Genomic DNA, 27,097 nt, shown 5'->3' with positions numbered 1-27,097 from the left:
AACTATAATAATTACGATGCAAACCTGAGAAAACACCTTCGCCTTCGTCTGATAGGCTAGTTACCAAAGTCTCTTGAAGCAAAGATTTTCTTCTGCTTAGCTGACATGGTGTCGCATTTGCGCATTTCCTAAAAGAGGAAGTTGGGTGGAAATATGAAATGAAGGGAGAGGTGTAATATGCACCTTGTGCTTTAATTGAATTTTACTTTATATATTGCAAAATATGTATTAAGATAACTAACATTTTAAAATTACTTAAAGATGAAGTGTATAATTTCTGTTACATTTTTACAAAAATAATTTCTGTTACATTATTACAAAAATAATTTACGATTTATAATTTACAAACAAATAAATCACAAATGATAATAATAATAATAATAAATACATTTAAAAAAGCAAAAAAAAAAAAAAATGTTTTAGTGCAACCTTCAGAAACCCTCCCTCCCTACCATGTTTTAATTTTATTAGATTTTTTAATGATTTTATTTTAGTCACTTAAGATTGTAATTTTCTTTGATTCAACTAGTGGCACAGATATTGAATGTTAGCACCACCTATATAGACATTTCTGCATAATAATATTACATTGTTTTATTACTTATCAAAAAAAAAAAAAAATTGCTGAAGAAACCCTTTACTTCTACGAACCTTTGAGCTCTTTTATCATGTTTCATGTGGATCGTACCTAATCGCATCGCACATGCAACGCTGCACCAGGTGAGTTAACAAGCAAGTTATGCAATGCTATGTAAAAAGTCCAAATGTATCTCTTGTCTAATGAAAATCAATCTTAACTACATTTAAATCAATGCTGTCTGCTATATGTATAGACTGTATATTCATATTCAAAGCATTTCACAAATGGCAATAATAGTGCTTTGTTATTATTAATTTTTATTATTATTGACTTTTATGTATACTATGGATGGATGGATGGATACTGCAATATGTAGTAGCCAGTGTGTTCACAGAGTACTGTGAAATGCCATCTAAGGACAAAATGACTCCAAACTCCCGGCTCATTCTGAGCAGCCTCCAACACCTCAAATCATGCAGTAATTTGTTTCTGCCTTCTCTGCCTTTAATGATGGGCTTTGGTGCTGCCACATTGATCAGCCTCCATTTCTCCTGACTCATCCCTGGCTACTCCCCCTGTTAGCATCAAAACTTAATCTGAGATCTGACATCGGGTCTCACAACCACACTTATTTAGATGTATGACCTTTCCAGAAAACAACGGCCAATCAATAAGCAGCTTTGCTACCTCAAAGTCTAATTAAAACAAGCACAGGGTAACTCAAAGGGCAGAGGGAGCTGGGAGAAACTAGCATGTACGGTATATAGTACATGACTGCTTCATATGTACACATGACATTTACAAGGAGCATTTTTGTTGTTTGTTCTCTCAGTTTCAGAATTATCCATTACTGAACCGACAGTAAAAAGAACTAACTGTGGTTGGTCAGGCAGGTCAGATGGCCTGTTGCAGTCGAAATACAGAACTTTCTTTGCACCAGTGTTTCTAAGCTGCAATGTGGCTTGAGTTAAAAATCTCACCATGCAAAATGACAGCATTTGGTTCACTTGGATCCAGTGCTATTAGAAGCAAAATGCAACATTTACATTAAACACGACAGAACCATTTAAACCATTTTGATTTCTTTACCACATTCATAAATAATGTCTTATTTGAATATAGATACACAAGTCAATGATTAAATACAGATGTTTCTGTTTTGGCATGCAGTTTCTTTAGAAAAGTTTCTTCCAGGTGCAATGTGACAATTTTTTTCTTGTGACAACCAATTTGAAAGTGAAAGTGACATGACATACAGCCAAGTAATTTGACCCATATTTAACCCACCCTAAGTCCACACACACAGCAGTGAACACACACACACCGTGAACACACACCAGGAGCAGTGGGCAGCCATTTCTGCTGCAGCACCCGGGGAGCAGTTAGGGAGTCAAACTCTCTAACCATTAGGCCATGACTTCCCCACAAGGCCATCTGTCCACATTTAACACACAGAAGAAATTTGAGGTTTAATATACATTTATAATATAATATATGGCAAAAAAAAATAAGCGAAAGAGGAATATAACGTTTAATTTCAGCTTCATAAATAGCCAAAATGATAAAATCTGTGAAATGTTAAATGTGCTTTAAGTACAACAGGGCATCTCTTGAAATACATTTACATGGTAAAAATATGTCAAAAGAATAAGAAAGCATAATTTGCTGCAATTAGATTTGTCACTTTCTAAAATTCAGATATCCTGGGTTCACTTTCATTACAAAATCTTTCCGCAGAACTTGAACAGAATATTTCTTGGTAAATTAACACACATCTCTATTCATTGTGCTTGATTTGATATTACAAGCACTATGACTGCACTGATTTTTTTTTTAAACGGATGTTGTTTTAACTTCATTTTCTTTCTGCAAGCTATAATGGGAGTTACCAAATAATAAATGATCATTTTCATCAACTTTACACATTATAGATAAAACTGTAATTTTACACATTAAAAGTCGCTAATCTCCAAATAGACTCTCAGCTTGTAGTATGCAGTCACAGAAGAGAAAAACAGATTGACGAGTCTCATATCTTGCCACTGAAACACTTCTGTTTGTTGCAGTGTCAGAATCAAAAGCCCGTGAAGGGATTTTAACAGGGTTTACAAAGGGACACGCAATGATGAATTAGCTATGTTTAAAGATTAGTCAGAGTCGGACTCATAGGAGCGGCGCAGGATGACACATTATTAAGCTGTTATGAAGCAGTTGCATTGCCGAGTTTCCAGGCTGACGCTCCATCCAACTGCGTCGGGGGGAGGGGGTGGGGGGCTGCCACATGGAGAAACCCACCGAGACCAATCATTTCAGGCAAAATGAGACTCCATCGCCTCAACGTTAAACACACTCCAGACACAGGCAGTGGCGGTTTCACCACCTTTGAATTATTAATGAACAAAGTTCAGGTGGAATGAGCCAAGTTTGTTGGGTTGGTGGTTTAGGCGGCCGAGCACAGAAAGCATCGAGCGGAGGTCTTGCACACCTGTCCACTATTCAGCTGAAAAACAGCCTCGGTTTGACGTGACTTTGAGAAACATTGGCACCGTGTGTAAGCTAATTTCTCCCCTTGACCCCCATTTCCTCTTCAGGCATTGGCTTCTCATTTTTCTCCAAGCCATTTCATGTGGCCATTGGGAAACGGAGCAAAGCCTGCATTACCTCAGACAACCTCATCTGCAAACAACAAGTGTTATTTGGCATGGTCACTGAGGCATGGCTAGTTTCTTGCTGAATATTTGACTGCAACATACACAAGGGGGGAAAATGAAGCACCTTCTTTTCTGGCTACAAAATAATGAGATTTTTTTCAAAAATAAGTGGTAAGAAAATATGTTAAAAGGCCAATCCAACAGTGCTGTTAGAAAATCCATGAAAAGCAGCATGAAAAATACATTATTTGCTTCAATATAGATGTGACCCAAGAGCTGCAATAAAAAACTTTCATATCTTTTCAGTATGAAAGAGTAATAGAATTACTCATTACATTGTTCATGAACGATGGCTCTTGTGGGTTCAACCTTACAGATCTAAGAAAAAGGTTTAGCATACAAAATCAACTGTAAGATTAAATCACAATATGAGAAAACTGCAGTTGTGAAAGGTAAAGTAACACTATGAGATATAAAGCTGAAATTTATGACATATAAAGTTGTAATTATGAGATATAAATGTATAACTGTGATATATAGTCACATCTGTGAGATGTTAAGTCTCATTTGTTTATATAAATATATAAATTCACAAACATAATATGAACTTGGGTTTGTAAGACATAGTCACAAGTGTGAGATCTAAAGTCACACTTATGGTTTATAATCATTGGTGAAATAAAATCACAATTTTGAGATATTAAGTTGTTATGTGAGAAGTCCCAATTGGCTTAAGTTAAAAATCTGACTATGCAAAATGATAGCATTGAAAACAATGATCCACATGGATCCAGTGCTATTAGAAGCAAAATAGTGGCAAAGTTTACATTAAACATGATGTTTGTACCACTGCAGTGAGAAAAAAATACATAAATTGCTATGGTGAGATATAAAATAATAATTTTAAGATAACAATGTATTGTGTTGCAAACGAGATATAAATTTGCATTTGTAAAATAGAAAGTTGCAACAGTGAGATTTAAAGTCATTAACTTTTTTTTTCTTGAGGCACACACACACAAACAAAAACTTCCATAACTAACACACTGATCAACTAATGTTCAAGTGTGCATGAAAGCAAGTTCATGGTGTCAGCATTCTGAACTTCATCCTTAAGGCTTATAAATGCTATTGCTGTGCAGCTCCAGACCTTGTTTGTGCATGCAAATCCTAAACCATGCTTAACCAGCGATGTTGTGGAAATTCTAAACAAGATCAATAGAACACAAATTATTCAATACTTATATCATCCACACATATGTGCATCTGTCTGAAAACCACCCCAATTTACATTTTCCTCCAAAGAGCTCACTGTATTTCTAGAGGTCTATATGAGTGGATGAGAACCTGCCAAGTACAACGGGAGCCCTCAGAATTAAACCCATTAGAGTGGGATATTCCCACTGACACGCAGCCTGTGGGTGCTCACAAACTGCGCACGATGAGCGCAAATCCATTTTCTAAAGTGCCAAATGGTGCAATGTCATCTGTAGGGGACAAATCCAGTCTGCCATATGCTGTGAATGAAGAATCGGCAAACTACAACAACAGCTGGCCACTTGAAAACACAATTTTCACTGCTGCATCATGTAACTGCAGATCCATCTAATTCAATTATCATTAAAGATGTAAAAATATCGCTCTTGTACGAGTGCATGGCAAGCGTGCATTTATACACGCTTTATTACGAGGCATGTTTACTCATGCAGGTAATGATATATTTGCATGTTCATCGCACACGACTTCTTCGTGTCCCACCTTTTTGCTTTCTTTGTTGCCCGTGACAGCTCTACCTCTGCAAATAGTATGCACTGCAATAACAGTGTGATTGCCACGACTGCTGTGCTACCGGCATGCCAGTCAAATCTTGACAATGCCAAATTAAAGGCCTTGAACTTTCCACTGTATGTTGTGGAAAAAATCAGTTATCTTCAATGTCAGTGCAGTGCACTCAAAGACATTCTTCAAACAATTTGATAAGCACTTTTGAAAATGTATTTTCTGTTTCCAAAAAGGCATTACACCCTCTGAAGAGTGCAACTGCCTTTCATGTATTGACGTCTTATTTTCTGTCTTATCATGCCAATGTTTGTCAATAGCAATTTTCAGTGGATGAATTTCTCTTGCCAACATAACAGGTTATGGAATCAATTCAAACTAAAAATTCAGTTGCCCACAAAATGATGAAATATGCAATATGTGTTATGACAAGCTATTTAAATGCTAATTTATGATATTAGTTTAATAAGTGTAACACCATTACATGTATTTAACCAAATTAAAACATTTATCTAATTTTATATTAAAACTGCTTGATTCTGTTCTGTCTTTTAAAGAAGTGTTAGACAACTGCGCAAGTGTTAACGCTTTTGCCAGGCTTTTATGTATTCCGGTGTAAATGAGAAGGACCTTCTAAATGTCAGTTTTATTTATTAATCAGTCACATTATTCATGATTCATTAATCTGTCAACATACATTCTTATGAAGAACCTTTAACATCCACAGAATTTTTTAATGCACAAACCGTTCTTTATAGTGGAAAATTCTGCAACTGACGGAAATAAAACCAATCTAAGTATTACAGTTACTTACATTAAACTGAATAAAGCGCAACAGAAAAGAAAAACATCAAACTAAAATCAACAAAATCATATCACAATATTACTAAAACAATTAGATTAGATGGAAAAACTAAAATGACAAATGTTAACCTAAATAAATCAAGTACTAAAATGACTAAAGCTGAAATAAAAATAAATCTAAATAGAAATATAAAATATATTATTACAAAAAAAAAAAAAAACGAAAAACATCACAACATTACGGAAATTTAAGCTGCCATGCATATTTTTTTTCCTTCTTGTTTTCTCGTTATAACGATTTAATTTTCTCGTTATCTCCACATAACAAAAGTTGTTTTCTCAATATAACGACTTAATACTTAATAACTTAAAGTGTATAATGTACAACACCCCAGAGAAAATTAAGTCATTATAACGAGAAAACAACTTTTGTTATGTCGAGATAACAAGAAAATTAAGTCGTTATAACGAGAAAACATGAAGGAAAAAAATTATAATGCATGACCACTTAGAACTTCCGCAGAACATGACAAGTTAAACTAAAATTCTAAATGTGTGTAAACAAAGCTAATTCAAAATATTAATGAAGATAAAGCTGCTCATGACTGCTGGTCTAGGATCAGTTTCCTACCCGCATCCAAACCTCAAGTCTGATGGGGAAATCTGACAGTAGATCTATAGCGGCGGAAAAAATATATTTAATTTCAAATGTTCCAATGAGCCATTCATGAAATAAAAAGATTAATTTAATTTAAACAAATACCTCAGTTTATCCTTAGGATTGTGTAACTGAAGAAGATCAACACTTAGCTATGTCTACAGAGCTGCTGAACAATCCAGAAAAATTAATATGCAGGTTTCCACTTCAGCTGAGAAAGTTGACAGAAAAAACAGAGAACGAAACATCCCTCACGTCTTATTTCTTTCATTAGGCTTCGCACATAAATGTCAACACAGACAACGTCCTATTCCTGCAAGCTGGCTGACATTAAATGACACCCCGTGCACAGACTTTTATATTGCTTTCTCTGTAAAGTGATTTCGAAGGCTGAATCTTTTCTTTTCTTGCCTGACTCGTGTACAGCTGTGGTTTCCATTATAACAGATGAATTAAAATGCAGCCAGTGTCCTGGAAGTCGGGTAGCGGAGGAAGACATGAATATGTAGTAAACGTAAGGGATTTACTCTTAGCCGTGCTGAAGCTGCTTGACATTATTTGATGTCATATCCAAACTCTCTTCAAAATATTCTCTTCAAAATTCAAAATATAGCATTTCTAAAAATCTAATTGAAAGGAAATCATGAAGATTCATGTGTGGAGCCACTGCCTACAGATGAATAGAAAATGAGACATTAACATAATGCTGTAAATTGAATGAAGCTGATTGATCAGTTCAGCCCATGACCATGAGTGAGCCTCAATATAAGAGACAGTTCACCCGAAATCAAATCTGTCATCATTTATTCACCCAAACCTGCAAAAACTTTCTTTCTTTCTTTCTTCCGTGGAACACAAAAGCAGGCATTTTGAATTCAAATGTGAGTTTTTAAACACCAAAAGGGACTGAAAGCATCATAATAGTGCTCAATATGAGTCCTGCAGTATTGTATATCCCAGGTCATTTTTGTGAAAGAAACTGAAATTTAAGTCCATGATGCCAGAATGTAAATTTTCGGTGAGATATCACTAAGAAATTTAACTAGTGCCGTTGCATTGAAAATTAACAATGCTATGTTTTCTGTAAACAGCAAGATTTCCTTTACCTTTTCCATCACCTTTTGAAGAACGGAATTTCCAAAAAATGCTGGGTTCAGGTCGTCCGATGGCCAGACACATGAGGCTTACGTTACTACCCTCGTTCACCGAAACATCCGCTGATATGTTTACAATCCTGGCAGGAACTGAAAAAACACAAACAAACAAAAAACATAATGCAACACAGTAATGACACATCTGATAAAACTTCTGTAAAGAAAAGTTGGCCCTTATGTGATTAATTATCTATTAACACAAAATGATGACATAAACAGGATCCGGAGGGTGTTTTCATTGTATTGTTATCAGGATGTGTGTGTATTTTTTTCCCTTGTCTAGATGCAAGTTACATCCACATTTTCTGTTCTCCCTAGAAAATTCTTGTGCAAAAGTCTTGCAACGATTTTCCAGGGCATGTTGTTATTTATATTTTATAGGTTGTATTTTATACTAGGAAAACAAACATGATCCAAGCAGTGTACAAAGCAAAAGAATCTATATTAAAAATATAGATCTCATATTCAGATTGTTGTGACTTTGTGTTAACATCTTTGAAAATGATATGTTTTACTGTAAGGGATAACTGTAGTACCCACACAAAACAGTACAAAACAGTAATATTGTGAAATATTTTCTGTTTTTGTTCAAATGTAATTTATTCCTGTTATAACGAAGCAATTATCATTACTTCAGTGTCACATGATCTTTCAGAAATAATTCTAATATGCTGATTTGGTGCTCAATAAACATTTCCTTCAACAGAAAACTGTGCTGTTTAATATGTTTTGTTGACACATTTCTAGGATTCTGTTAAATTTTAAGTTCAAATAATGATAATAAAAGATTTTACACTTTGTGTAAAACAGAAATTACACAGTGTTTATATGCATAATTTACAGATCATATTTTTATTCTCCCATCTAAACGAGACTGGTGTATGAACTATGATTCTAATTTGAATACTGTGAATTCTGAAAACATTTTAATTGGGTAGTTATCCTCTCACAGTGAATTTGTTTGAAAGTGTAACCCTTGAGTTTGGAAATCCTTCCAATTACAGAACCATACAGTAATTGATTGTACATCAGTCAAATGATTCTTTAAGCTTTGCAGATGAATCTACATTCAGTCGATTAGAATAAAGTCTGCGGTTTGATTGATGTGATGAGATGAGCAGGTCATGCTCTGTTAAGGTAATGTTGTTTATGACTTGACTGAAACTGGAAATGGTACCCAGACAGTCTGTCAGTTTTCTTGACTGTGCTCCATGTTTCAGTCTGAATAAACCAAGCAGCCAGTATCTCAGAGATATTATTTAGTTGGCGTCCTATCGGGCCTGCCTCATACGGGAGTACGCTATCTATGTTTGCTTAAAAAAGTAAATATTTTATGGTAAGTTCTGTTTACTGAAGTTTTAGTGAGTCATCCAAGCAGGCACAAGAATTTTCTTAAGGGACGTCACACACACACACACACACACACACACACACACACACAGGTATACCAACGTCCAATACGACTGAATAATTGATCTGCAAAAGAAGTCTGTACTGCAAGCGAAAGAAAGAAAAAAAAAAACAGCTGCTAATACAGATTCTGAGGTCAGAGTCTTCCAAGTTTCTGCAATTAGACTGCTGATTCACTCACGTGCCTCTAAATATTTAGCATGTAAATGACAATGATTCAGACAAATGTGTAATGGAAAACATAAATTGATTTAGTTTCAAATAAATTCAGTTATCCTCGTAGGCCACCAGTGTATGACAATATTGTGTCATCTATCAAATCATAACAGCGGGTGGAAAGTCCTGATGGGACTAATATATTGTTTTACTCCAGAACAATTTTCTGTCTGTAATAAAATTGAAAATACTTCAAAAGAACAAGTTTCATGAGTTATAGCTTTAAGTAAGGCCGTGTGTGTGCATCGCACAAGGTTGAAGCAATGGAATTGGTAAATTATATATGTATTTACACAAATGTAAATTTACTACAACTTGTAAAATAAAATTGAAAATAATAGAAAATATATAAAATTGAAACAGAAAATATAACAATAAAAACCGAATCACAATATGAATTATACTGTAACTATAATAGTATCTCAGTGATTCTAAAATACCACTGGTCTCTACAGTGACCGTACCTCAGCTTCGTCCAGAGAGCACAATCACGGCAAAAGATGTGTAAGAGAGCCGCCGCATCTTTCTGGTGAATATTTCATCCTGTGACGAGCACTTTCACAGAGTGACTGTGCTTTTCACCATCCTGCATTCCCTGTGTTCTCACCACTTCCCTCCCTGACATCAAAGGTATTGTTTCATCCCTGTATCTCAATCTATAATTGATGGCTTCGGCTTTCTAACCATGAATCCCAGATTTAGGCCACTGTTTCAAACAGACCAGTCTGAGCTTCTCAAAAGAGAGAGAGGACAGAGTTCAGAGCATGAACAGGCAGAATGACTAAGCTAACATTTTCCAAAGAGACACACACAAGTCGAGTTATATAACTCAGGTTACCTCTCCTCAAGAGCGTGTGTGTTTGTGGTAAACTGCTGAAAATGGATCCATCATTATCAGCCAAATGACAAGCCTCAACCATCCTCAAGTTTATGATGAAGTATCTTTCTGTCTGCGTGTCCAAATTCCCACCATCTCTGAGCAATACCTGTATTTTCAATTGGACATGCGCTGGGTTAAAATAACTGTAGAAGCAGAAAACCCACAGAAATCAGTGGGAGAAAAACTCATTCGTGAGCTGCCTCTGGTGATATAGCTGCCGCTAATGTTTCACCCTGGCAAATTGCACTGGCTTCGTCTCTACATTTATATTTTCATAACCCTACTGAATCTTTCCAATGGCTCATTACTGCTCTTTAAAATGAGGAAAAAAGAGTTGCCTCCTGATGCAATGGTGGAAACTGAAGCATACTATATAGAAAATTCCAACAAGGGATTAGAAAAGCAGCAGCCGTAAAAATACGGCAACAAGGGAATGTTGAGTTAAAGACATAAATGTAACCACTAGAAATTTTGTAGTGAACTTGAAAAAAAAAATGCATAGCACACACACACACACACACATATATATATATATACATAGAGAGAGAGAGAGAGAGAGAGAGAGAGAGTTCCAAAATGCGAAAAAACACTTTTTTAATTTTTATTACTTTTACCATTTTCCAAACCATGACAAACGCCAGTCTCCCTATTTTGCAGAATGCGATATATCCTCTCAACCAATAACAGCTCACAAATCCATGCACCGTAAACAGTAACAAAAAAACAAAAAAAATCACAGCACACCATATTACGCACTCTAGAGAGTAATGGCAGTGCTCTGAATACACCCGGCATCCTAATTTCCTCTGCTCGAAGAATCGTATGTGATTGTCATGCGTATCTCGTCAGTAAAGCCGATTCTGTGTGTATAATACTGGTAAATCTCCATCACGTGCTTTCAGATGGAAATTATTTAGATGCATTTAATACACAGAGCCGTAGATGAAGCTGCACTATATCATGTTTATTAGATGATTGGCATTCGATTATGAAAACGATATTGCGTAGCTTGTCAGTGTCAGTGTTTTTATTAATGCCATTTATGTTTTTGTTAATACAGCACATAGCACTAGTCAACTAAATGAATGTAACATGGCAAAGATGAATGCACTTTTGGAAGTTGAATGTAAGGGACATGTCATTTTGGAATTTCTGTGGTCTAATGTGATGTTGTTCATGATAAAATTATCTTTTATTGCTGTTATAAATTCATAACATGAACAAGATGACTGATTGAATTCATTTGGGATTCATGACTGATAGATGCATTTTTAGTCCAATTCCTATATAAGATTAGTATTGACCAAGTTCAGAGACTCTCATATGTGAATCAACTTACTATGTTGTGTATTTTCATCAGTTTCAATATGAAAAATAACTTTCATGTTGATTCAATTGATTTATTGCATTTTGAAAAAGAAAAAAGTATCATGGATTTATTGCAATTTGGGGAAAAAATGATAAAAGTTTAAAATAAATCTTTGAAAATCATAACCTGGATTTTAATTTTTAACGTTATTATAACCTAAAGATGCTATGGGAATGTTTGAAACAGAAAATTGTGGTTTTCATATTGCCACTTTCTTGGTAAAGAAAACACATTTTTACTCAAATTAATCAAAATGGAACACACACACACACACACACACACACACACACACACACACACACATATATATACACATACATACATACATATAATTAAGGAGATGTCACTGGAAATCTTATATAATTGAAGTAGTTTTATTTTAACTAAATAATTCTTTATTTATTTTTCACATTTTTATTGAATTAAAAGTTTTACTATTCTGAATGTATCACTATGAATATATTAATATATAGCCCTATTGACATACTTATTTAATTTGAATTCTGTGTATCACTACGCTTAATTCAATCACCCGAAAAATTAAAAAAGTACAACAAAATTAATAAGGGCATTACAAAGCATTATGAAAACATGAAGTTTTGCCACTGACAGAGCAGTCAACCAGAATGCTTGAGTTTTCCTCTAATATCTGTTAAATGACAAAGACTGGCAGCTATCACTTTCCATATGGCTTCCTATTCTGAAATGACAAGGCCCATATCCTTGGAGAATCCATTGGTCAAAAAGGTGTCAATCATCAAATCACAAAATGTATTGGAATCAATTCTGTTTTTTTCATCCGTCACTATGGAGTGACAGCATCAATCATGGTAGACTATGCTGTTAAACTACAGCGATGAAAATACCACCAAAAGACTGCGCCTCAATGTCTAAAAGATTGCAGTGTCAAATCGCTGACGCCTGTGGGTTTTACATATTGTCAGGAATGTTTCAAAGCATTTAGCGTATCATTCACCTTGTTCGTATGAATGCGAAAAGCTTTTAATAGATCTCTCAGGAAAAGGCAGGACAGTCAGAGAAGCCTGTAATTTTGTAAAAGATAATCAAAATGTCTTTCAAATGCTCCATTAGAAAGTCCATAAAGAAAAAAAAAACCTGTAAATCACATTTAGACCAACATTACATATTATATGACTACACTGCCTGCCTGCATGGATTTATTTATCAGTTTGTAATATTACTGGTTTGTTCTTAGCCAAATGGGGAAATCAAACAACTAGGGTGTTTTCATATAACACATGCTGAGTGAACATTATGGTGTTTTGTGCAGTGATTGCCTCTTCACTCCTTTCTAATAACAACACTAATGAGTTACATTGTGCCATCAGAGCAAGCTACAGGTCTCTTGTCTCAGAAAAGTGAAGCTCGTTTAGCCGCTTTCAGTTATTACAGTTGTGAAGAAAAGCAATCAACCCACTGCAATCCCATCTCTATCACATCTGTCTGGCACTGCTGCGGCTCAAACAGCTCTAAACATTCACAATGGCACTGTTTCGAGGTTGATAAAAAGCAGGATCAATTGTCCCTCATTATCTACAGTTATTCATTAGATGGGTGAATTGTTATAGACAAAGTTTGGTCCGGTCTGCAGCCTATTGTGGCCCTGAACCACCTGCTTAGACAGGAAAGCTCTGAGCAATCACAGCTCTTTCCACAGTACAACTCGGTTAAAACTATCAGGGAGTAAAATGCAATACTACTGATTTAAACAAACATCTGCCACTCACTGTAGGAAAAAAAGAAAGAAAGAAAAAAAAAGCAGACTTTGTGAAAAGATAGGACTGAATTTGTGACATTTTCTGCTCTCCAAACATAAATAGTATTTGATAGCATTTGACAATAATGCTAAGAATCTGTAAATGTTTAATTGTTTTCTGGTATGTGTTAGTTCAAATCATTTCTAAGAATTTTATTACGTTATAATAATTTATTTTAATAATGATAATATATTTTTTATGTTTAATTGTTAATCATAATGTGTGTTAATTAATACATGTAAACATATTATAATAAACATTATACAATAATATGTAATTTATAATAACCATATTGAGTTATAATTAATTTATTTTAATAATAATAATAATTATTATTATTATTATTACGTATTGTTGTTATTGTTATTATTAATAAAATACATCGATTAGTGTAATGCAATATAATTATTATAAATTATTTGGGTTAACACATCAGAAAACAATTAAACATTTAAAAATGATTGTTATTATTATTTTCATCATTCAAATAAATTAAATATTGTCCATATAATAAAAAGACCATATAATCATCATTAATTATTTGGACTAACACATGTTAGAAATATTATTATATAATATAATAAGTAATGATCTAAATTTTGTCTTAAATTTATCCCCTTTTAAGATCTCAACCGTTTAAAATGCTAAAATTTTATTTGCAACAAAGATTATAACTTCTTATAAACTTGTCTCTTGAAATTCGGACAAGACTAAAATATTGGAGACCTATAAAACCAAAATCTGATCTCTGATCTTTTGTTTGTTGTAAGTAGTTCGATGCAGATTCCAATAGCAAGCCTCCACAGTACTATTTTAGCTATGATAGCGGAACATTTCTAAACATGGTATTTCCTGCCTCATGTGTCCAAACTCCCCCAGTCTCCCACAAAACCTGCATTTTCAATTGGCCTTGCAGAGGGTTGAAATAACTGAAGCAGAAGGCAGGGCACCCACAGAACTCAAAAGCGGATTCTCGCGCTGCCTCTGGTGATAGAGCTGCTGCTAATGTGTCACCAAGGCAAATTGCACTGGTTTTGTCCTCCCATTTATATTCTCATAACCCTACTGAATCTTTCCAATGGCTCATTACTGCTCTTTAAAATGAGGAACAGAGCTACTCCTCAATCCAGTAACAAGAGCTGAAGCCTATTACACAAATGTGCAGTGAATTGAGAGGCCGTCTTATCCCTCTCCCCACAGAGAAGAAAGTTAGAGGCTAATCTAAAATAGAGACACATCATTACACTTGGGCAAACGAAAAACGATAATCCCACTTGTTGTTTACAGGGCCATCTAATTAAATTGCAATGCTTTTGCCCTCTGTTTCATAATAGTGTAAATGACATCCTGCTCATTAGGTAATACATGTTGAATGGTTTTAATGAAATGATGCAACAAAAGTGTTTTGATTAGGATGAATATTCAAGATCTCTGTTTTAAAATCTAGTAAGCGGCCATGCTGCCTACACAGGGAACATCCTAACTAAATGAGAAACTAATAAGTGAAACAAATGACAGCGCAAACTAACACAGCTAACTAGGTTACACACACATTTGTTTTGTTTTCTGCTCGACTTTGAATAAATAATGCTCTTCAGCGTGAGTAAACTCCTCGGTGCAAATGAAACTTCTGATGATCCTCTGCGCCTCCCGTGAAGACCTCCAGCTAATGGAGCATATGGAGTGCGATCGTCACCTTTCATGCACTACCTGCACTGAGCCGAATTCATCCTTCCCCTTTTCCCACTTGAGTCACACTTTTCTTCTCATCTTCACCGTTCCTTCGCATGCTAACAGCCTTGGACTCCCTGCATGGCCTGCACATGTCTCTGTTTACATGCGCTCTGTCGTCTTTACCTTTGGATTGCAAACTTGGGGAGGTGAAGAAGGTGTAGTAAATTAAGCTCAAAAGGGAAATGTATATAAATAATTACAATTAATAATGATTAACTATAATTATTTATATGAGCTGCCAGTAGTAACAGTAGCAGAATTAAATTGCCATCAACTAATCTGTCCGACCAGCGAACCTTTAACGCAATTTTATATCAACTCTAAGAAAGGATATTTTCGTGGCCACAAAAAAATAAATACATTCAAATAAATAAATATAAAATAAATATTATTGATCAAAATAAATACATTGTTATTAAAATAATATTATAAACAAAAATAACACATAAATATACTGTAATTAAATATAAACAAAATACTGAAAATAATGATAATTATACAGTATCAATGTAGATACATATGCTCATATTTTTAAGAGTAAAATAATATCCCCTGGACATTGCTGATCTCACAGCAAGCTGATAATGCAGAAAGTGATACCTACTGTATAGATGTCATTAAAATAGGTCTTCTGTTATTAATATCAGTGGTTCTCAATTATGGGTTGTGACCCAAAAATGGGGACAGTAAACTATTAGTAAAATGCAACTCATCTTATAATTGTCCTCAAAAATAAAATGAAATAAAATAAAACATTTTTAAAATATACAAATCTGACTTCAAACTTCAAAGTCTCCTGAACAACTGTTTTGTATGTGTTTCATGGCCTTATTTCAGTGACTTTAAAAATGTATATTTATGGTTTTTCACCAAGCATGCATAAATGTTGTGTTTTCTCTGAAACACATGCTGCTCACATATTATTGTAGCCCATTTTGTCTTCAATACAGTGTTATTAAACCTTAACCATTAACATGTTTATAAGCAACTGAAAAAAGCAAAAAATGTCAGGGCATGTCAAACTTCTCCAGGGCCCAAAAACACCCTCAGAGCCCAGAGGGTTAAAAGGGCTTTTAATTTGTATTCCTGAATTTTTTTTTATGTTGAATTAAATCAAAGTTTAATTCATGTGCTACTTGGTAGAAACCAGAGGAGCTTGATTTTTTTCACAGATTATCTGTCTCATATTCTACTGTCAGGACATAGTGACAGGTTTAATAAAAATGTAAAAAATATTTTTTTACAAAAGTTCCCTACAGCACCTTTAAAGCAGGATATATGTAGACCACAATGTTTTGTTTATTGATTAATTGTATGATGCCTTATTGTCTGCTGAGAGTAGAAAAATTTAGGACAATTTGAAACTTTAATTTGTGCTTTTCATGGTAATATTTGCAATGAATGCTTTGTTAGCATTTTAGATGCAATGATTAAATACTTTATATTAGGGGTGCTCCGACTGATCGCCTTCCAATCACAATCAGCCGATAATCGCTTTGGAAAGATTGTTTTTTTAGATCTGCCTTTTTAGATATCAATCTCAAGCTGGTGCCTGCAGTGAGAGGTTTGGTCTGTCTCAGTCTCTGTCTGGCGTGGATGAAATAAGTATAATGCTATATTTCTTCATTAATTAACTTCTAAAGTAATTTGAAAACCTTGTGTGAAAAGTAACTTCGCAAACAGCAGGAGTGAATCACCGCGCGCACTCTCTCTTTCTCTCTCAAAATACACAAATGGCTTCAAATCACCACACATCGCATCTGTCTATAAGCGAGCTGCACAGGTGACACAGGAATTGTCACATCGTCACTAAAGTTTATAAATTGCATTTCTTTTTAATTCTTGCCTTTAGTTTTTAACCATTCAGGGTTTGCGCACTCTCCTAGAGACCGCGCACTCATGCTAACTCGGAGAGCGCATGCCAGGTTCACATTACTCCGTTTGCAGTGCTTATGCGGTGCGTATTTTTTTCCCAGCACTCATGTTAATGGATTATTAATGGAAAGCGTTCACAGTACACAGACGGTTGCGGTTCCGTCAGCGCGTCTGCAGCAGTGTAGAGATCATTTCCACACCGAGTCTATTGCTGTGCTGCAATCGCTGGATTAGAGTAACAGCTTATTGTTTTTATTAAATATGAACATAGATTGACACGGAAATGTAGTAATTACACCATACATGGATATTATTAAAGTCTACCGTGTTTCACAGTCAACAAATATGTCTTTTTGGTTAGGTTTAAAGGAAGAGATCACTTTTAGATAAACAAAGCAATAAGATAGCACTCATGGAGGAAGAAAAACAAAGTTCTTTATGAACGACAGAATTTCTTGTAATAAATATTAAAAAAAGGAAAGGTAGTAGAGCTGACTATTTCTCTCAATGGTAAGTTTGTGATAAAGTAAGAAAAGTAGTTTAAATGTTTTGCCACCTGCTTGAGCAAATTTATAAATTAATCTAGAAGTGCAAAAGTAAAAGTCTTGTGTAATGTGTTGCTTATATTTATTGTGTTTAAACATGTCTGTTACAGACCGTATTACTGTACAGTGCAAAAAAAATAATAACTGCAATGCTGAAAAAGCATTTTCAGTGACGATGTTTGAATTTGAAATCAAAATAATGGATAAATGTTGTATTTAAGCACAGTGCTTGCTGCTTTCCCTCTCACAAGAGTCACAAGAGGGGAATCCCCCCATTTTCAAAAATATAATTCAGGCCCTGATTTTAGTATCAATATATAGTTAAAAAATAATAAAAAGAAGCCTTTACAAAGATTTGTATCTGTGATCAGTATCGGTAGATACTGCTTTCTGTTATCGGCGATTGGCCTCAAAAATCCTTATCCGAGCACCCCTACTAATACCTATAGATTACTATACGTCCCTGTTATCCTATGTAAAATTTTAAGCTGATGTTTTGCTTAATTTTGTATTTAATTTTTCATTTTGTGATTGTTATTCCCAGTCGTTGCTAGAACAAAATCAGCTCAGAACATCGATTTATACCATGTTCTATTAAGCAAATGTCAGATTTCAAGCAGATGGAGAAACATATTGAAAACTGGGATTGACGTGGAAAATAAGTACAAAAAAATAAATGATGGATCTTTGCATGAATCCAAAAATACCAACACCTCTCTCATTAGATTTGTAACAAGGATTCATAATTTCATCTGGCATCAAAGCATCAGTCAAATATGTTTGCTCTAGTCTGTGCTCTCGTGTTTGTCTGAACAAATCTTCAGTGCAAAGACGTCTTGGGAGTCGTCTCACTGTTTCTTTGTTTTTGTACTCACAATTGTTTTCATTGTTATTCTGGAAAAAACCCAAAGAGGGTTTGTTGGTATAACAACCAGGACAATAGTGCTCCGTTTAACATCATCAACATCGTCCTGAACTTGCTCGTTCTGAAGTGTTTCTCTTTCAAGAATCAGATGATGGTCTTTGTCATATTCTGCACATAGGCCACCAACATAACTCTGTTCTACAAAACACACAATATTATTCGTTTTGAGTCACACTGCACGGTTATAATTGTCTGGGATTTAAAATAAAGTAAATACAGTTTTTTAATGATCATTAAGGGACATTGGCCAATACCTGATAGACCAAAAACTGGAGATAATATTCAGTGAGAATACATGGCCAAATTGGCTGCAAGCGAGAGCATTTCAACAGCCCCATTCTAGCCAGATTCAGTCTACACACCACCTGTGTATGTCTGTCCTTTTGATGCTAGCTGAGAGAGACAAAACAGGTCTTTTGTGAACTCAACCATAACAGATCTCACTACCCTGTGACCTTGAAACAAGCTAATGTGCTATACACAGCACAAATATGCAAATAGTCCAAAACAGGGACCTATTCACCCGTCTCATATTAGCCTGCTTACATATACATATATATATATATATATATATATATATATATATATATATATATATATATATATAATTTTTTTATTCACAATTTGAAGAGGCTGAAACTGCATCTGAATATCATATTTAGTCATATCTGATTACTTTTCCCTAAAAACTTGATGAATATTTTGTCTCTACAGAGTTTTCATATCAACAAGCTTACAGTACATGCTATCACAATAATTGTTCTTTACAGAAGGTTCAAATGTACCCTGAAATGACTCAAGTCAACATCTACAAACAAGTTCATTCATAAAGATAGTTTGTTACTAATGTATCCCACTAGGCTTACAAGGAATACTTCACCCCCCAAAAATTACATTTGCTGATAAATGTATTCACCCTCAGGCAATCCAAGTTTTAGTTTGTTTTTTCATCGGTACAGATTTGGAGAAATGTAGCATCACATTAATTGCTCACCAATGGAAGTGAATGGGTGCCGTCAGAGTGACCAAACAGCTGATAAAACATCACAACAACTCACAAGTTATCCACACGAATGCGTTTGTATGAAACAAATCTCACAATATCATCTTATTGTGAGATTTTGAGATCATTAAATCCCTACAAAATACCAGTCCATAATTCATAATAACAATTCATTCAATTAAACACTCTTTACACTGTTGTCCTATCACATCAAAATGTACTTACATATTTGTTTACAACTGTTTTGGAATATTTCTCTTGCAAACGGTGCTTGATCTGTGCACATTTCAAGACAAATTTTTCACTGGAAAAAACCTATATTATAGATAAAGGACTCATAATTTATGGGAAGTATAGGCTAGTGGTTTGAATTTCAAAATGTCCCAATGACGCTTTTTTTAAACACATTGTGTTTTGAGAAGATGTTCATTGATTGACTGGAGTTGTGTGGATTACTTGTGGTTTAATGTGATTTTTGTTATCAGCTTTTTGGACTCTCATTCTGACGGCACCCATACACCATGCAGAGGATTCATTAATGAGCAAGTGATGTAATGCTTAATTTTTCTGAATCTGTTCTGATGAAGAAACAAACGCATCTGGAAGACCTGAGAGTGATTACGTTTTCAGCTTATTTTCATTTGTTAACAAATTATTCCTTTAACTAGCAAGGTTTGCATTTTTTGTACCAGCACAAACAAGCATACTCCGGCAGCCTAAGAAGATTTTTTTCAGCAGCAATGCCCCTCTAAATGCAAGTACATAACATGAAAACATGTTTCCCTCCTTAGACTATAATGACCTTCATTTGTCTTCTGCATGTAGTGGTTTTATAAGAATAATGCTTTGTGTATCTCAAAAAAGGAGATCAGAGGAAAACCTCAGGTTTCAAATTGCGCTGGACGCTAACGCGTTGCATGTCTCCTCTCGCGTTGCATCTGATCGATGCATTCGATCAATACCGTGGAAGATGATGAGGCCATTAACAGAGACACGTACCACCAGCTGCAGTCATCAACCACATAAATAGATGTAGCCCTGATACGCTACAGGACGGCAAATGTGAAATCTAATGACACACTGTCCCGTTCGAGAAAATGCTAATAAGTGACCTAAAACCGGAACAGGAGCAAGTGTGAAATATGTTAGGACACTTAAAAACAAGCATGCAGATGTCAAGTGAGATATCTGAGAATGATACCGTAGGTGCTCTTCGAATTTTTATGCAATAACAAGCTTCAGAGGCTCAGAGTTTAAGAGGAATACAGCCACACTTGATATCAGAAATAGACAGGGCGCTACAGTTTGTGTAGGCAGACTTTAGCTGAGAGTGGCAAGATTTAACAAAGCTGAGACAAAGCATTACAGTAAAGGCACACCAAGACCCCATCTGTTCAGAAAGCTCTCAGATCCATTCTCAAGAACACTAGGCTGAAATTGTACACCACTCAGCATGCAACTATGGGGTGTAAGGGAAAGGGGGCCTGCTGCAAACAATTCGATATCTTAAGTGCACTTTTGAGGGCCACAACACCTGCTCAGGCATGCTTATGTTGTGCCATGCAGATGCGGAGTGTTGAACTGCATGACAAAACAAGGGAGGCAAATGACTGATTTATTAAAACTGGGATGAAGACTTTAGAATTAATTGAACTGCAGGTTAAGCAGGAACTGAACAGGCGAGCCAAACTCCAATTTGTGCTTTGTGTTTCTAATCAGAAAAAAATAAGCACCTTACTTTGGTCTATTTGTTCAGTTATTTAAGCCTGCAGTAATTAGTGTCAGGACAAAGTACTAAAGGTTAATGAGCATTTGATAAGGAGCTGTTTTATTAACCAAAACACTTTTTTTCCTCAGAAACATGGGATATTCTGATGCTTTTCTGACTCCGCAGATGGTCTGAAGAACGTGATAAAAATGGCGTCACTGGGTTTTGGCACATATCTGATTTGTGTACCCCAAACCAAGATGGATTTGGCTACAAGCAGCGTTAATTGTTTTTTGGACCATGAATATGAAAGCGATCAACTGCACTGTAAATCACGACAAAGGTCTGGGTATCGACACTTGATTTAGTGAAGAGAAAACAAAGCCTCTGCTCTATTTTTCCGTTGCTCTCTGGGCTGCATGTCTTAAATCAATATCCATCAACGATTTTGAAATTACACCCAGATTAAATCCCAATTTCATCACCAGGAGTCACATCTGCTGAGTTTCGTTTAATTACATCAGCCTAGAAAAGGAGAATCAAACTTGTCTGTCAACCGTTATTTACCCAACCGAAATGTCAACAAAATCCCAAACCAACACGAAGCTGGTTTTCGACATGCTTTCTTCATCCGCACATTAAATCATGTAAAGATTTCACTTTAAGAGATGTGAAAAATCCTCTCAAGATTTACCTTGTACGATGAGATGCACTTTGGTTGATTCTGGTTTCTTGTTCGTGAGGATGGAACACACGTACGGCCCCTCGTCGTATAAGTTCACGTTTATGATCTTTATACTGTATTCGGTGACTGCTGTGTTTAACAGGACCACCCGGGGGTCCAACGACCATTTTTCATTCCCTGTGAAGAGGATAGTAGTCCGGTTGAGCCATGCCACCCGCGATACTTTGTTGTCCACATTGCACCTGTTGAAAGACACACAAACAGAAGAGGATAAATTATATTGCTTGCATATGTTAAAGTAAAAAATAGGATCCACAAGGGTGCACAGGGCTAGAAGGCATCATCACAGCAATTTAACAACTTTGTAGTTTGAAATGAGTTGGATACATTTTGATTAAAGTTTAAATTAAAGGTAAAATGTTATCATTTAAATGAGGAAGTTATGTTGGGATAGCATGTCCAATTATCAGCTAGTACACATTCTTTAATTTGTATTACATTTTTTATTATAGGAAAAGGAAAGGGTCAAGCTAACTTCTATTTGAAGAAAAAGCCAAGAAAACGATTTATATTCTATATGCAATACTGGAGTCCAAACCCCGAGCCTAACCTTCAATTCAACAGACTTTACTGGAGAAATATCATAATGCCCCAATATCACTTCAGCTTGCTTGGAATATAAAAGCAACAGGTAATATAAACAGATATCTGTTCATTTTCTATTCTTTTCTATTTCAGATCTCGGGTACCAGTTGGAATATTACAATAGCTTTTAATCTCATCCATTTCAAATAGCCTTGAGGAAAAATTAGGCCAATTCTGGGCATTAGCCAACTTTCAGTTCAGAAGAATCTGGATGTGACACTACATTTGTCTCCTTCACAGGAAAGGACATTTCTTAAAACTGCAGACCTAGAGGCGTTCGCTATACCTATCTTTTTTACCCTTTTCTAAACTTTTGAGTGACGGCTCTAAAGGTTAGGACTAATTGAAAGACAGAGCTATATATAAAAAAATTGAGGCTGCAATCCCATGCACAGCTGTGTACAAAAAGGGAGAGAAAAAATACTGTTTTCATAGTGTTAATTTTTGATGTTCTAGCTGGCATTTGCTTTATTTGTCAATAGTTATTTGATATTACAATGGCACAGAATGTGCTGTGTTGACATGGTTTTCATCAATGACACTTTACAAGGTGCATTGAGTATTTTCAAAATGCCACTGCCAAACCATTCACGTCAGCATGCCAAAACACTGCAGTAATTCATATTAGTCTTTAAGAGGGCTTCACGCTCAAGGTCAAAATCAGTAAATGGATTATCAGACCCTTTACTGGTGAATTTCTCGGCTCTGAAAATTAGTCAACAAGAGAGCGCTCTTTTGGCAAATCTGGAGGGCAACAATTGCAAGTGTGAAGTGAATGCTTTCTCAGGATATTCTTCAAAGGGAAAAGCTCATTCAGACTCTGTTAATCTATGCAGAGTGTTGGAGCGCAAGAGAGCTTGCAGAGGATTTGAACCATAGAAAACCACAAGATTAAGCTCTGGTCCATAATCATGCATGCTCTGCAGTTTTTGCTTGGGAATCGCTGTTCACATTTGAACAATCCAATGGAATTTTTTAAGTTTCAGTCTAAAAATAACCCCATAGCCACTCTGTGCTTGGCCTTGACACCTTAAAAGTGTTGCAGAACCTACTGCTCATATTGTAATGTTTTGGTGCTATGGGGCCTAATTTGCCTTAACTTAATGCCAGCGTTCCCCTCCATACTGAAAAATTCTCATAACTATCAGAAGAAGGTCCCCTAGATGTTATTACGAACATTAATTCTGTACCCAGCACCCTCCATCTTCCAAACCGCACCATTCATCATGTTCCAATATGTGTCTAGTTGATAAGTGTGTGGATTTGTACCCTTATTCTGGCTGAGAGCGACAAACTGAGCCTTAAACACCAAAATAATGACATTAGCATGATGGGGAAAACATGGAGGCTGTGCCAAAAGTTAATTTTCTGTTCAAAAGTTACATTTTAAGGGGCTTATTGGTGAAAGGCTTGCACTGTATAGGAAGGTCATGGTTCCAATCCCACCGTGGGCACCTTCTCTGGCCATTCTGAGCAGGCCGCTTAACACCTCATCTGCTCCAGGGGTGCTGTGGGACAGATGATTGCGTGCTCGGAATTTCTGCGCCTGCCTGTGACAGATTAGATTAGCAATATGCAAGATAATGAGTTTCCATAGTGGCTGTGAGAACTGGTGCAAGTCCTACAAAATAAAGCAAAAAAGTTTGATTTGAAAAGTGATTTGAACAGAAACTTTGTCTCTACTTGAGAGTTTAAGAAAGGTGATCACACATTTTGAAAACAATTAAACTGCTACAAAATTAGTTAGAGACTTGATTTGAATTTTAAAACATACAAATATTTATGTTTATCCCATAGCAGGTCACACAGAACACTGCAATGTCATCACATTGTATATGCTTCACATCAAACAGCATGCATACATTCATAATGATCCATATCAAACAGCCAGCGCACACATTTACATATGCATATCAACCAATGGAGCCATTATAAATGCAATATGCTAAAAAGAAAACCACCCTCGCTGTGCTTAAAAATGACTGTCACTTAAATTTAAAGCCACAGCAAAAACATATAGATTATTTTTCACCCTGTGCTAAAAAGTAAGAGGTGTTTCTTGGAAGGCAGAGCCTCCATTATCCAGCATTGACAGGCTGAGATCAGTCCTCATTCAGTGAACTAATGACTCTGTCACACCAGTCCCTTGCACTTCAGCCTAATGGACTCTCAGCCACCTTGGTGGGAGATCGTTTATATGAAGAAATATCTTCTCAACTCAAGCATGTTCTAAAATAAATAGAAAGATTGGTCTATACTAGTTTGCTTAATCAATTTGTTTTTAAAAAATCCTATAATAAGTATATTCTGACAGATTCTAGATCTAGAGTTGAGGATTTAACACTCTTAACAACTCTCTTGCTTAAAATCAATAAAAACTGATAACTTAAATGTAAACCTGGACCACAAAACCAGTCATAAGCAGCACAGGTATATTTGTAGCAATAGCAAACAATACATTATATGGGTCAAAATTATTGATTTTTTTTTCTTTTATGCCAAAAATCATTAGCATGCTAAGTAAAGGTATTTAACTATTTATAAAGATATTTTTAAAATTTCCTAAAAATATATAAATATATTCCTTCTTTTTCTAGCTTGTACTTATTTGAACAATGTCTAAAACTTGGTTTTACAAGCACTTCCTGTGTCTATTTGCCTCTTTATGAAGAATCACTTTATGTATTCCCCAATTGTAAGACGCTTTGGATAGAAGCATCTGCAAAATGACTAAATGTAAATGTAAATATATCAAAACTTAATCTCTGATCAGTAATATGCATAGCTAAGGACTTCATTTGGAGAACTTTAAAGGTGATTTTTTCAATATTTAGATTTTATTGCACCCTCAGATTCCAGATTTTCAAATAGTTGCATCTCAGCCAAATAATGTGCTATTCTATCAAACCATACATCAATGGAAAGCTTACAAATAAGGGTTAAATCTGTGACAAAAACATAGCGCACAAAAAAATAAAAATTTTGGGTGATGACAATGAGAGGCCATTTCATATAATGACACCTGCCATATTTTTCATTTAGCTGCTGTGCCTTTTTAAGATATGAGTAGGTCAGTGAGACACTGTGCTGTGGGGATTCGGTGCTTGCAGATCATTGTCGGCAGACGGCCATGTGGTCTCAGGGTGAGATTAATGACAGGCAGGCTTTATGTGATGGGAGACTGATGAAGGCCATTACACCAGGGGCAATGAATGGTTTGGGCTTCAGATAGAGGGGAAACAGGAATGATTTCCTCAACCAGACACAGACAGCAGTGTCGAAAGTTTCATACTGGGATAAGCAGAATGTGGGATATATATATAAATAGGTGAAATGGCAAATAACTTCAGCAAGACTCCAAAGAACACTCCAAAAATGGTCAGTGGTAAAACATAATATGATTTATGTCAAAATGGTATTTTGTCAAAATACACTGTGTTTTATGGATGTTAAGTTAAAACATGCTTTGTGCCCAGAAAATAACCAGCTAATCAGCCAAACTTTGACTTCCTGATTACATGTAGAAAAAAAAGGTAAAGGCTTTGAAATATTTTTTTTCCAGCAATAACTGATCAAAAAATGGCAGTAAAGCCTTTTACGTTGTTACAAAAATATATTTTTCAACTAAATGCTGTTCTTTTGTTCGGTTTAAAAAAAAATTATAATAATAAATAAATAAATAAATAAATAAATAAATATATATCCTAAAAATGTATCAAAGTCCATAAACATATTAAACCAGAACAAAATACAGCTTTCCAATCATTAGAAAATGTAAAAATAATAAATGAAATATTTTTATATATGTAATAATATGTTTGTAATAATATTTCCCAATATTGCTGCTTTTGCTGTATATTTGATCAAGTAAATGCCAGCCTTGGAAAGCACAAGAGACTTCCAAAAACATGTTATGGGTGTTATGTATTTCCTGCAGATGCTTTCAAAATTTTTCCCACTGCAAAAGCAAAAAAAGCGTTTGCTTTTCTGTACCTCATTCAAGTCTCCTGAGTGAGCCGTGGCCCTCGTTTGAATTGAAATAACAGTACAATAGTACAGACCCCCACTTGTGATTGCCACTTTTGTCACTGCTTTCAAGGTGGATGCACTAACATTCTATTTGTGTCAGTCCTCAGAGGATCCGTCTGAAGGCCTCAGCCCACCTCCATAGGTAACTAGTCATGTGGATGAATGGCCTGCAGAAGTATGAAGAGAAAGTGCCATTTTTGGCCCATCACTCAAGAACACGAGAGACAGACAAGCTCGATAAATGCTGCCGTTTGCTTTGTCCCACACAGTGGTATCTCCACATCAAAGACCCGTAGGTGCATTGGAATCTGTGCTAGAGAAGGCCAACGGCACATTGGGATGGAAAATAATACTTCAAACAGAAAAAAAAAAACATATTGCTAATAATCTGTTTACCTTTTTATCACTTTATGCTAGGGATATGCCGGTATCAAATTTCCTGTTGCGATTAATTGCTCATGCTTTTATCATGGTATACTGTATTATCACGGTATTGACATTTGGTTTCAAAAAGGGGTCATAATACAGTATAACAGGTTTAATAACTTTTTATAACAAAAATAACTAAACATTTTAATACAATAAAGCAATACAGAAAAAAATATATAAAGGTTTAATAACTTTTTATAACAAAAATAACTAAACATTTTAATACAATAAAGCAATACA

At 35.3% G+C, this 27,097-nt stretch overlaps 1 protein-coding gene across 2 annotated transcripts in view; it reads right to left on the bottom strand.

Annotated features, from left to right (window-relative positions):
* Positions 1 to 27,097, bottom strand: part of LOC113109878 (opioid-binding protein/cell adhesion molecule-like) — a 167,635-nt gene that overhangs the window by 17,235 nt on the left and 123,303 nt on the right. For both annotated transcript variants that reach the window (XM_026273689.1, XM_026273688.1), the window contains 2 exons: positions 21,764 to 21,996; positions 7,579 to 7,716 (listed from right to left, as the gene is read on the bottom strand). In XM_026273689.1, coding sequence (XP_026129474.1) covers positions 7,579 to 7,716; positions 21,764 to 21,996 — 371 coding nt within the window. The remainder of the gene's footprint in view (positions 1 to 7,578; positions 7,717 to 21,763; positions 21,997 to 27,097) is intronic.

This window comes from Carassius auratus, chromosome 10 (genome assembly GCF_003368295.1).
Source record: "Carassius auratus strain Wakin chromosome 10, ASM336829v1, whole genome shotgun sequence".
In the NCBI taxonomy this organism is placed as follows: Eukaryota; Metazoa; Chordata; class Actinopteri; order Cypriniformes; family Cyprinidae; genus Carassius; species Carassius auratus.
This window is presented reverse-complemented; position numbering and strand designations above follow the sequence as displayed.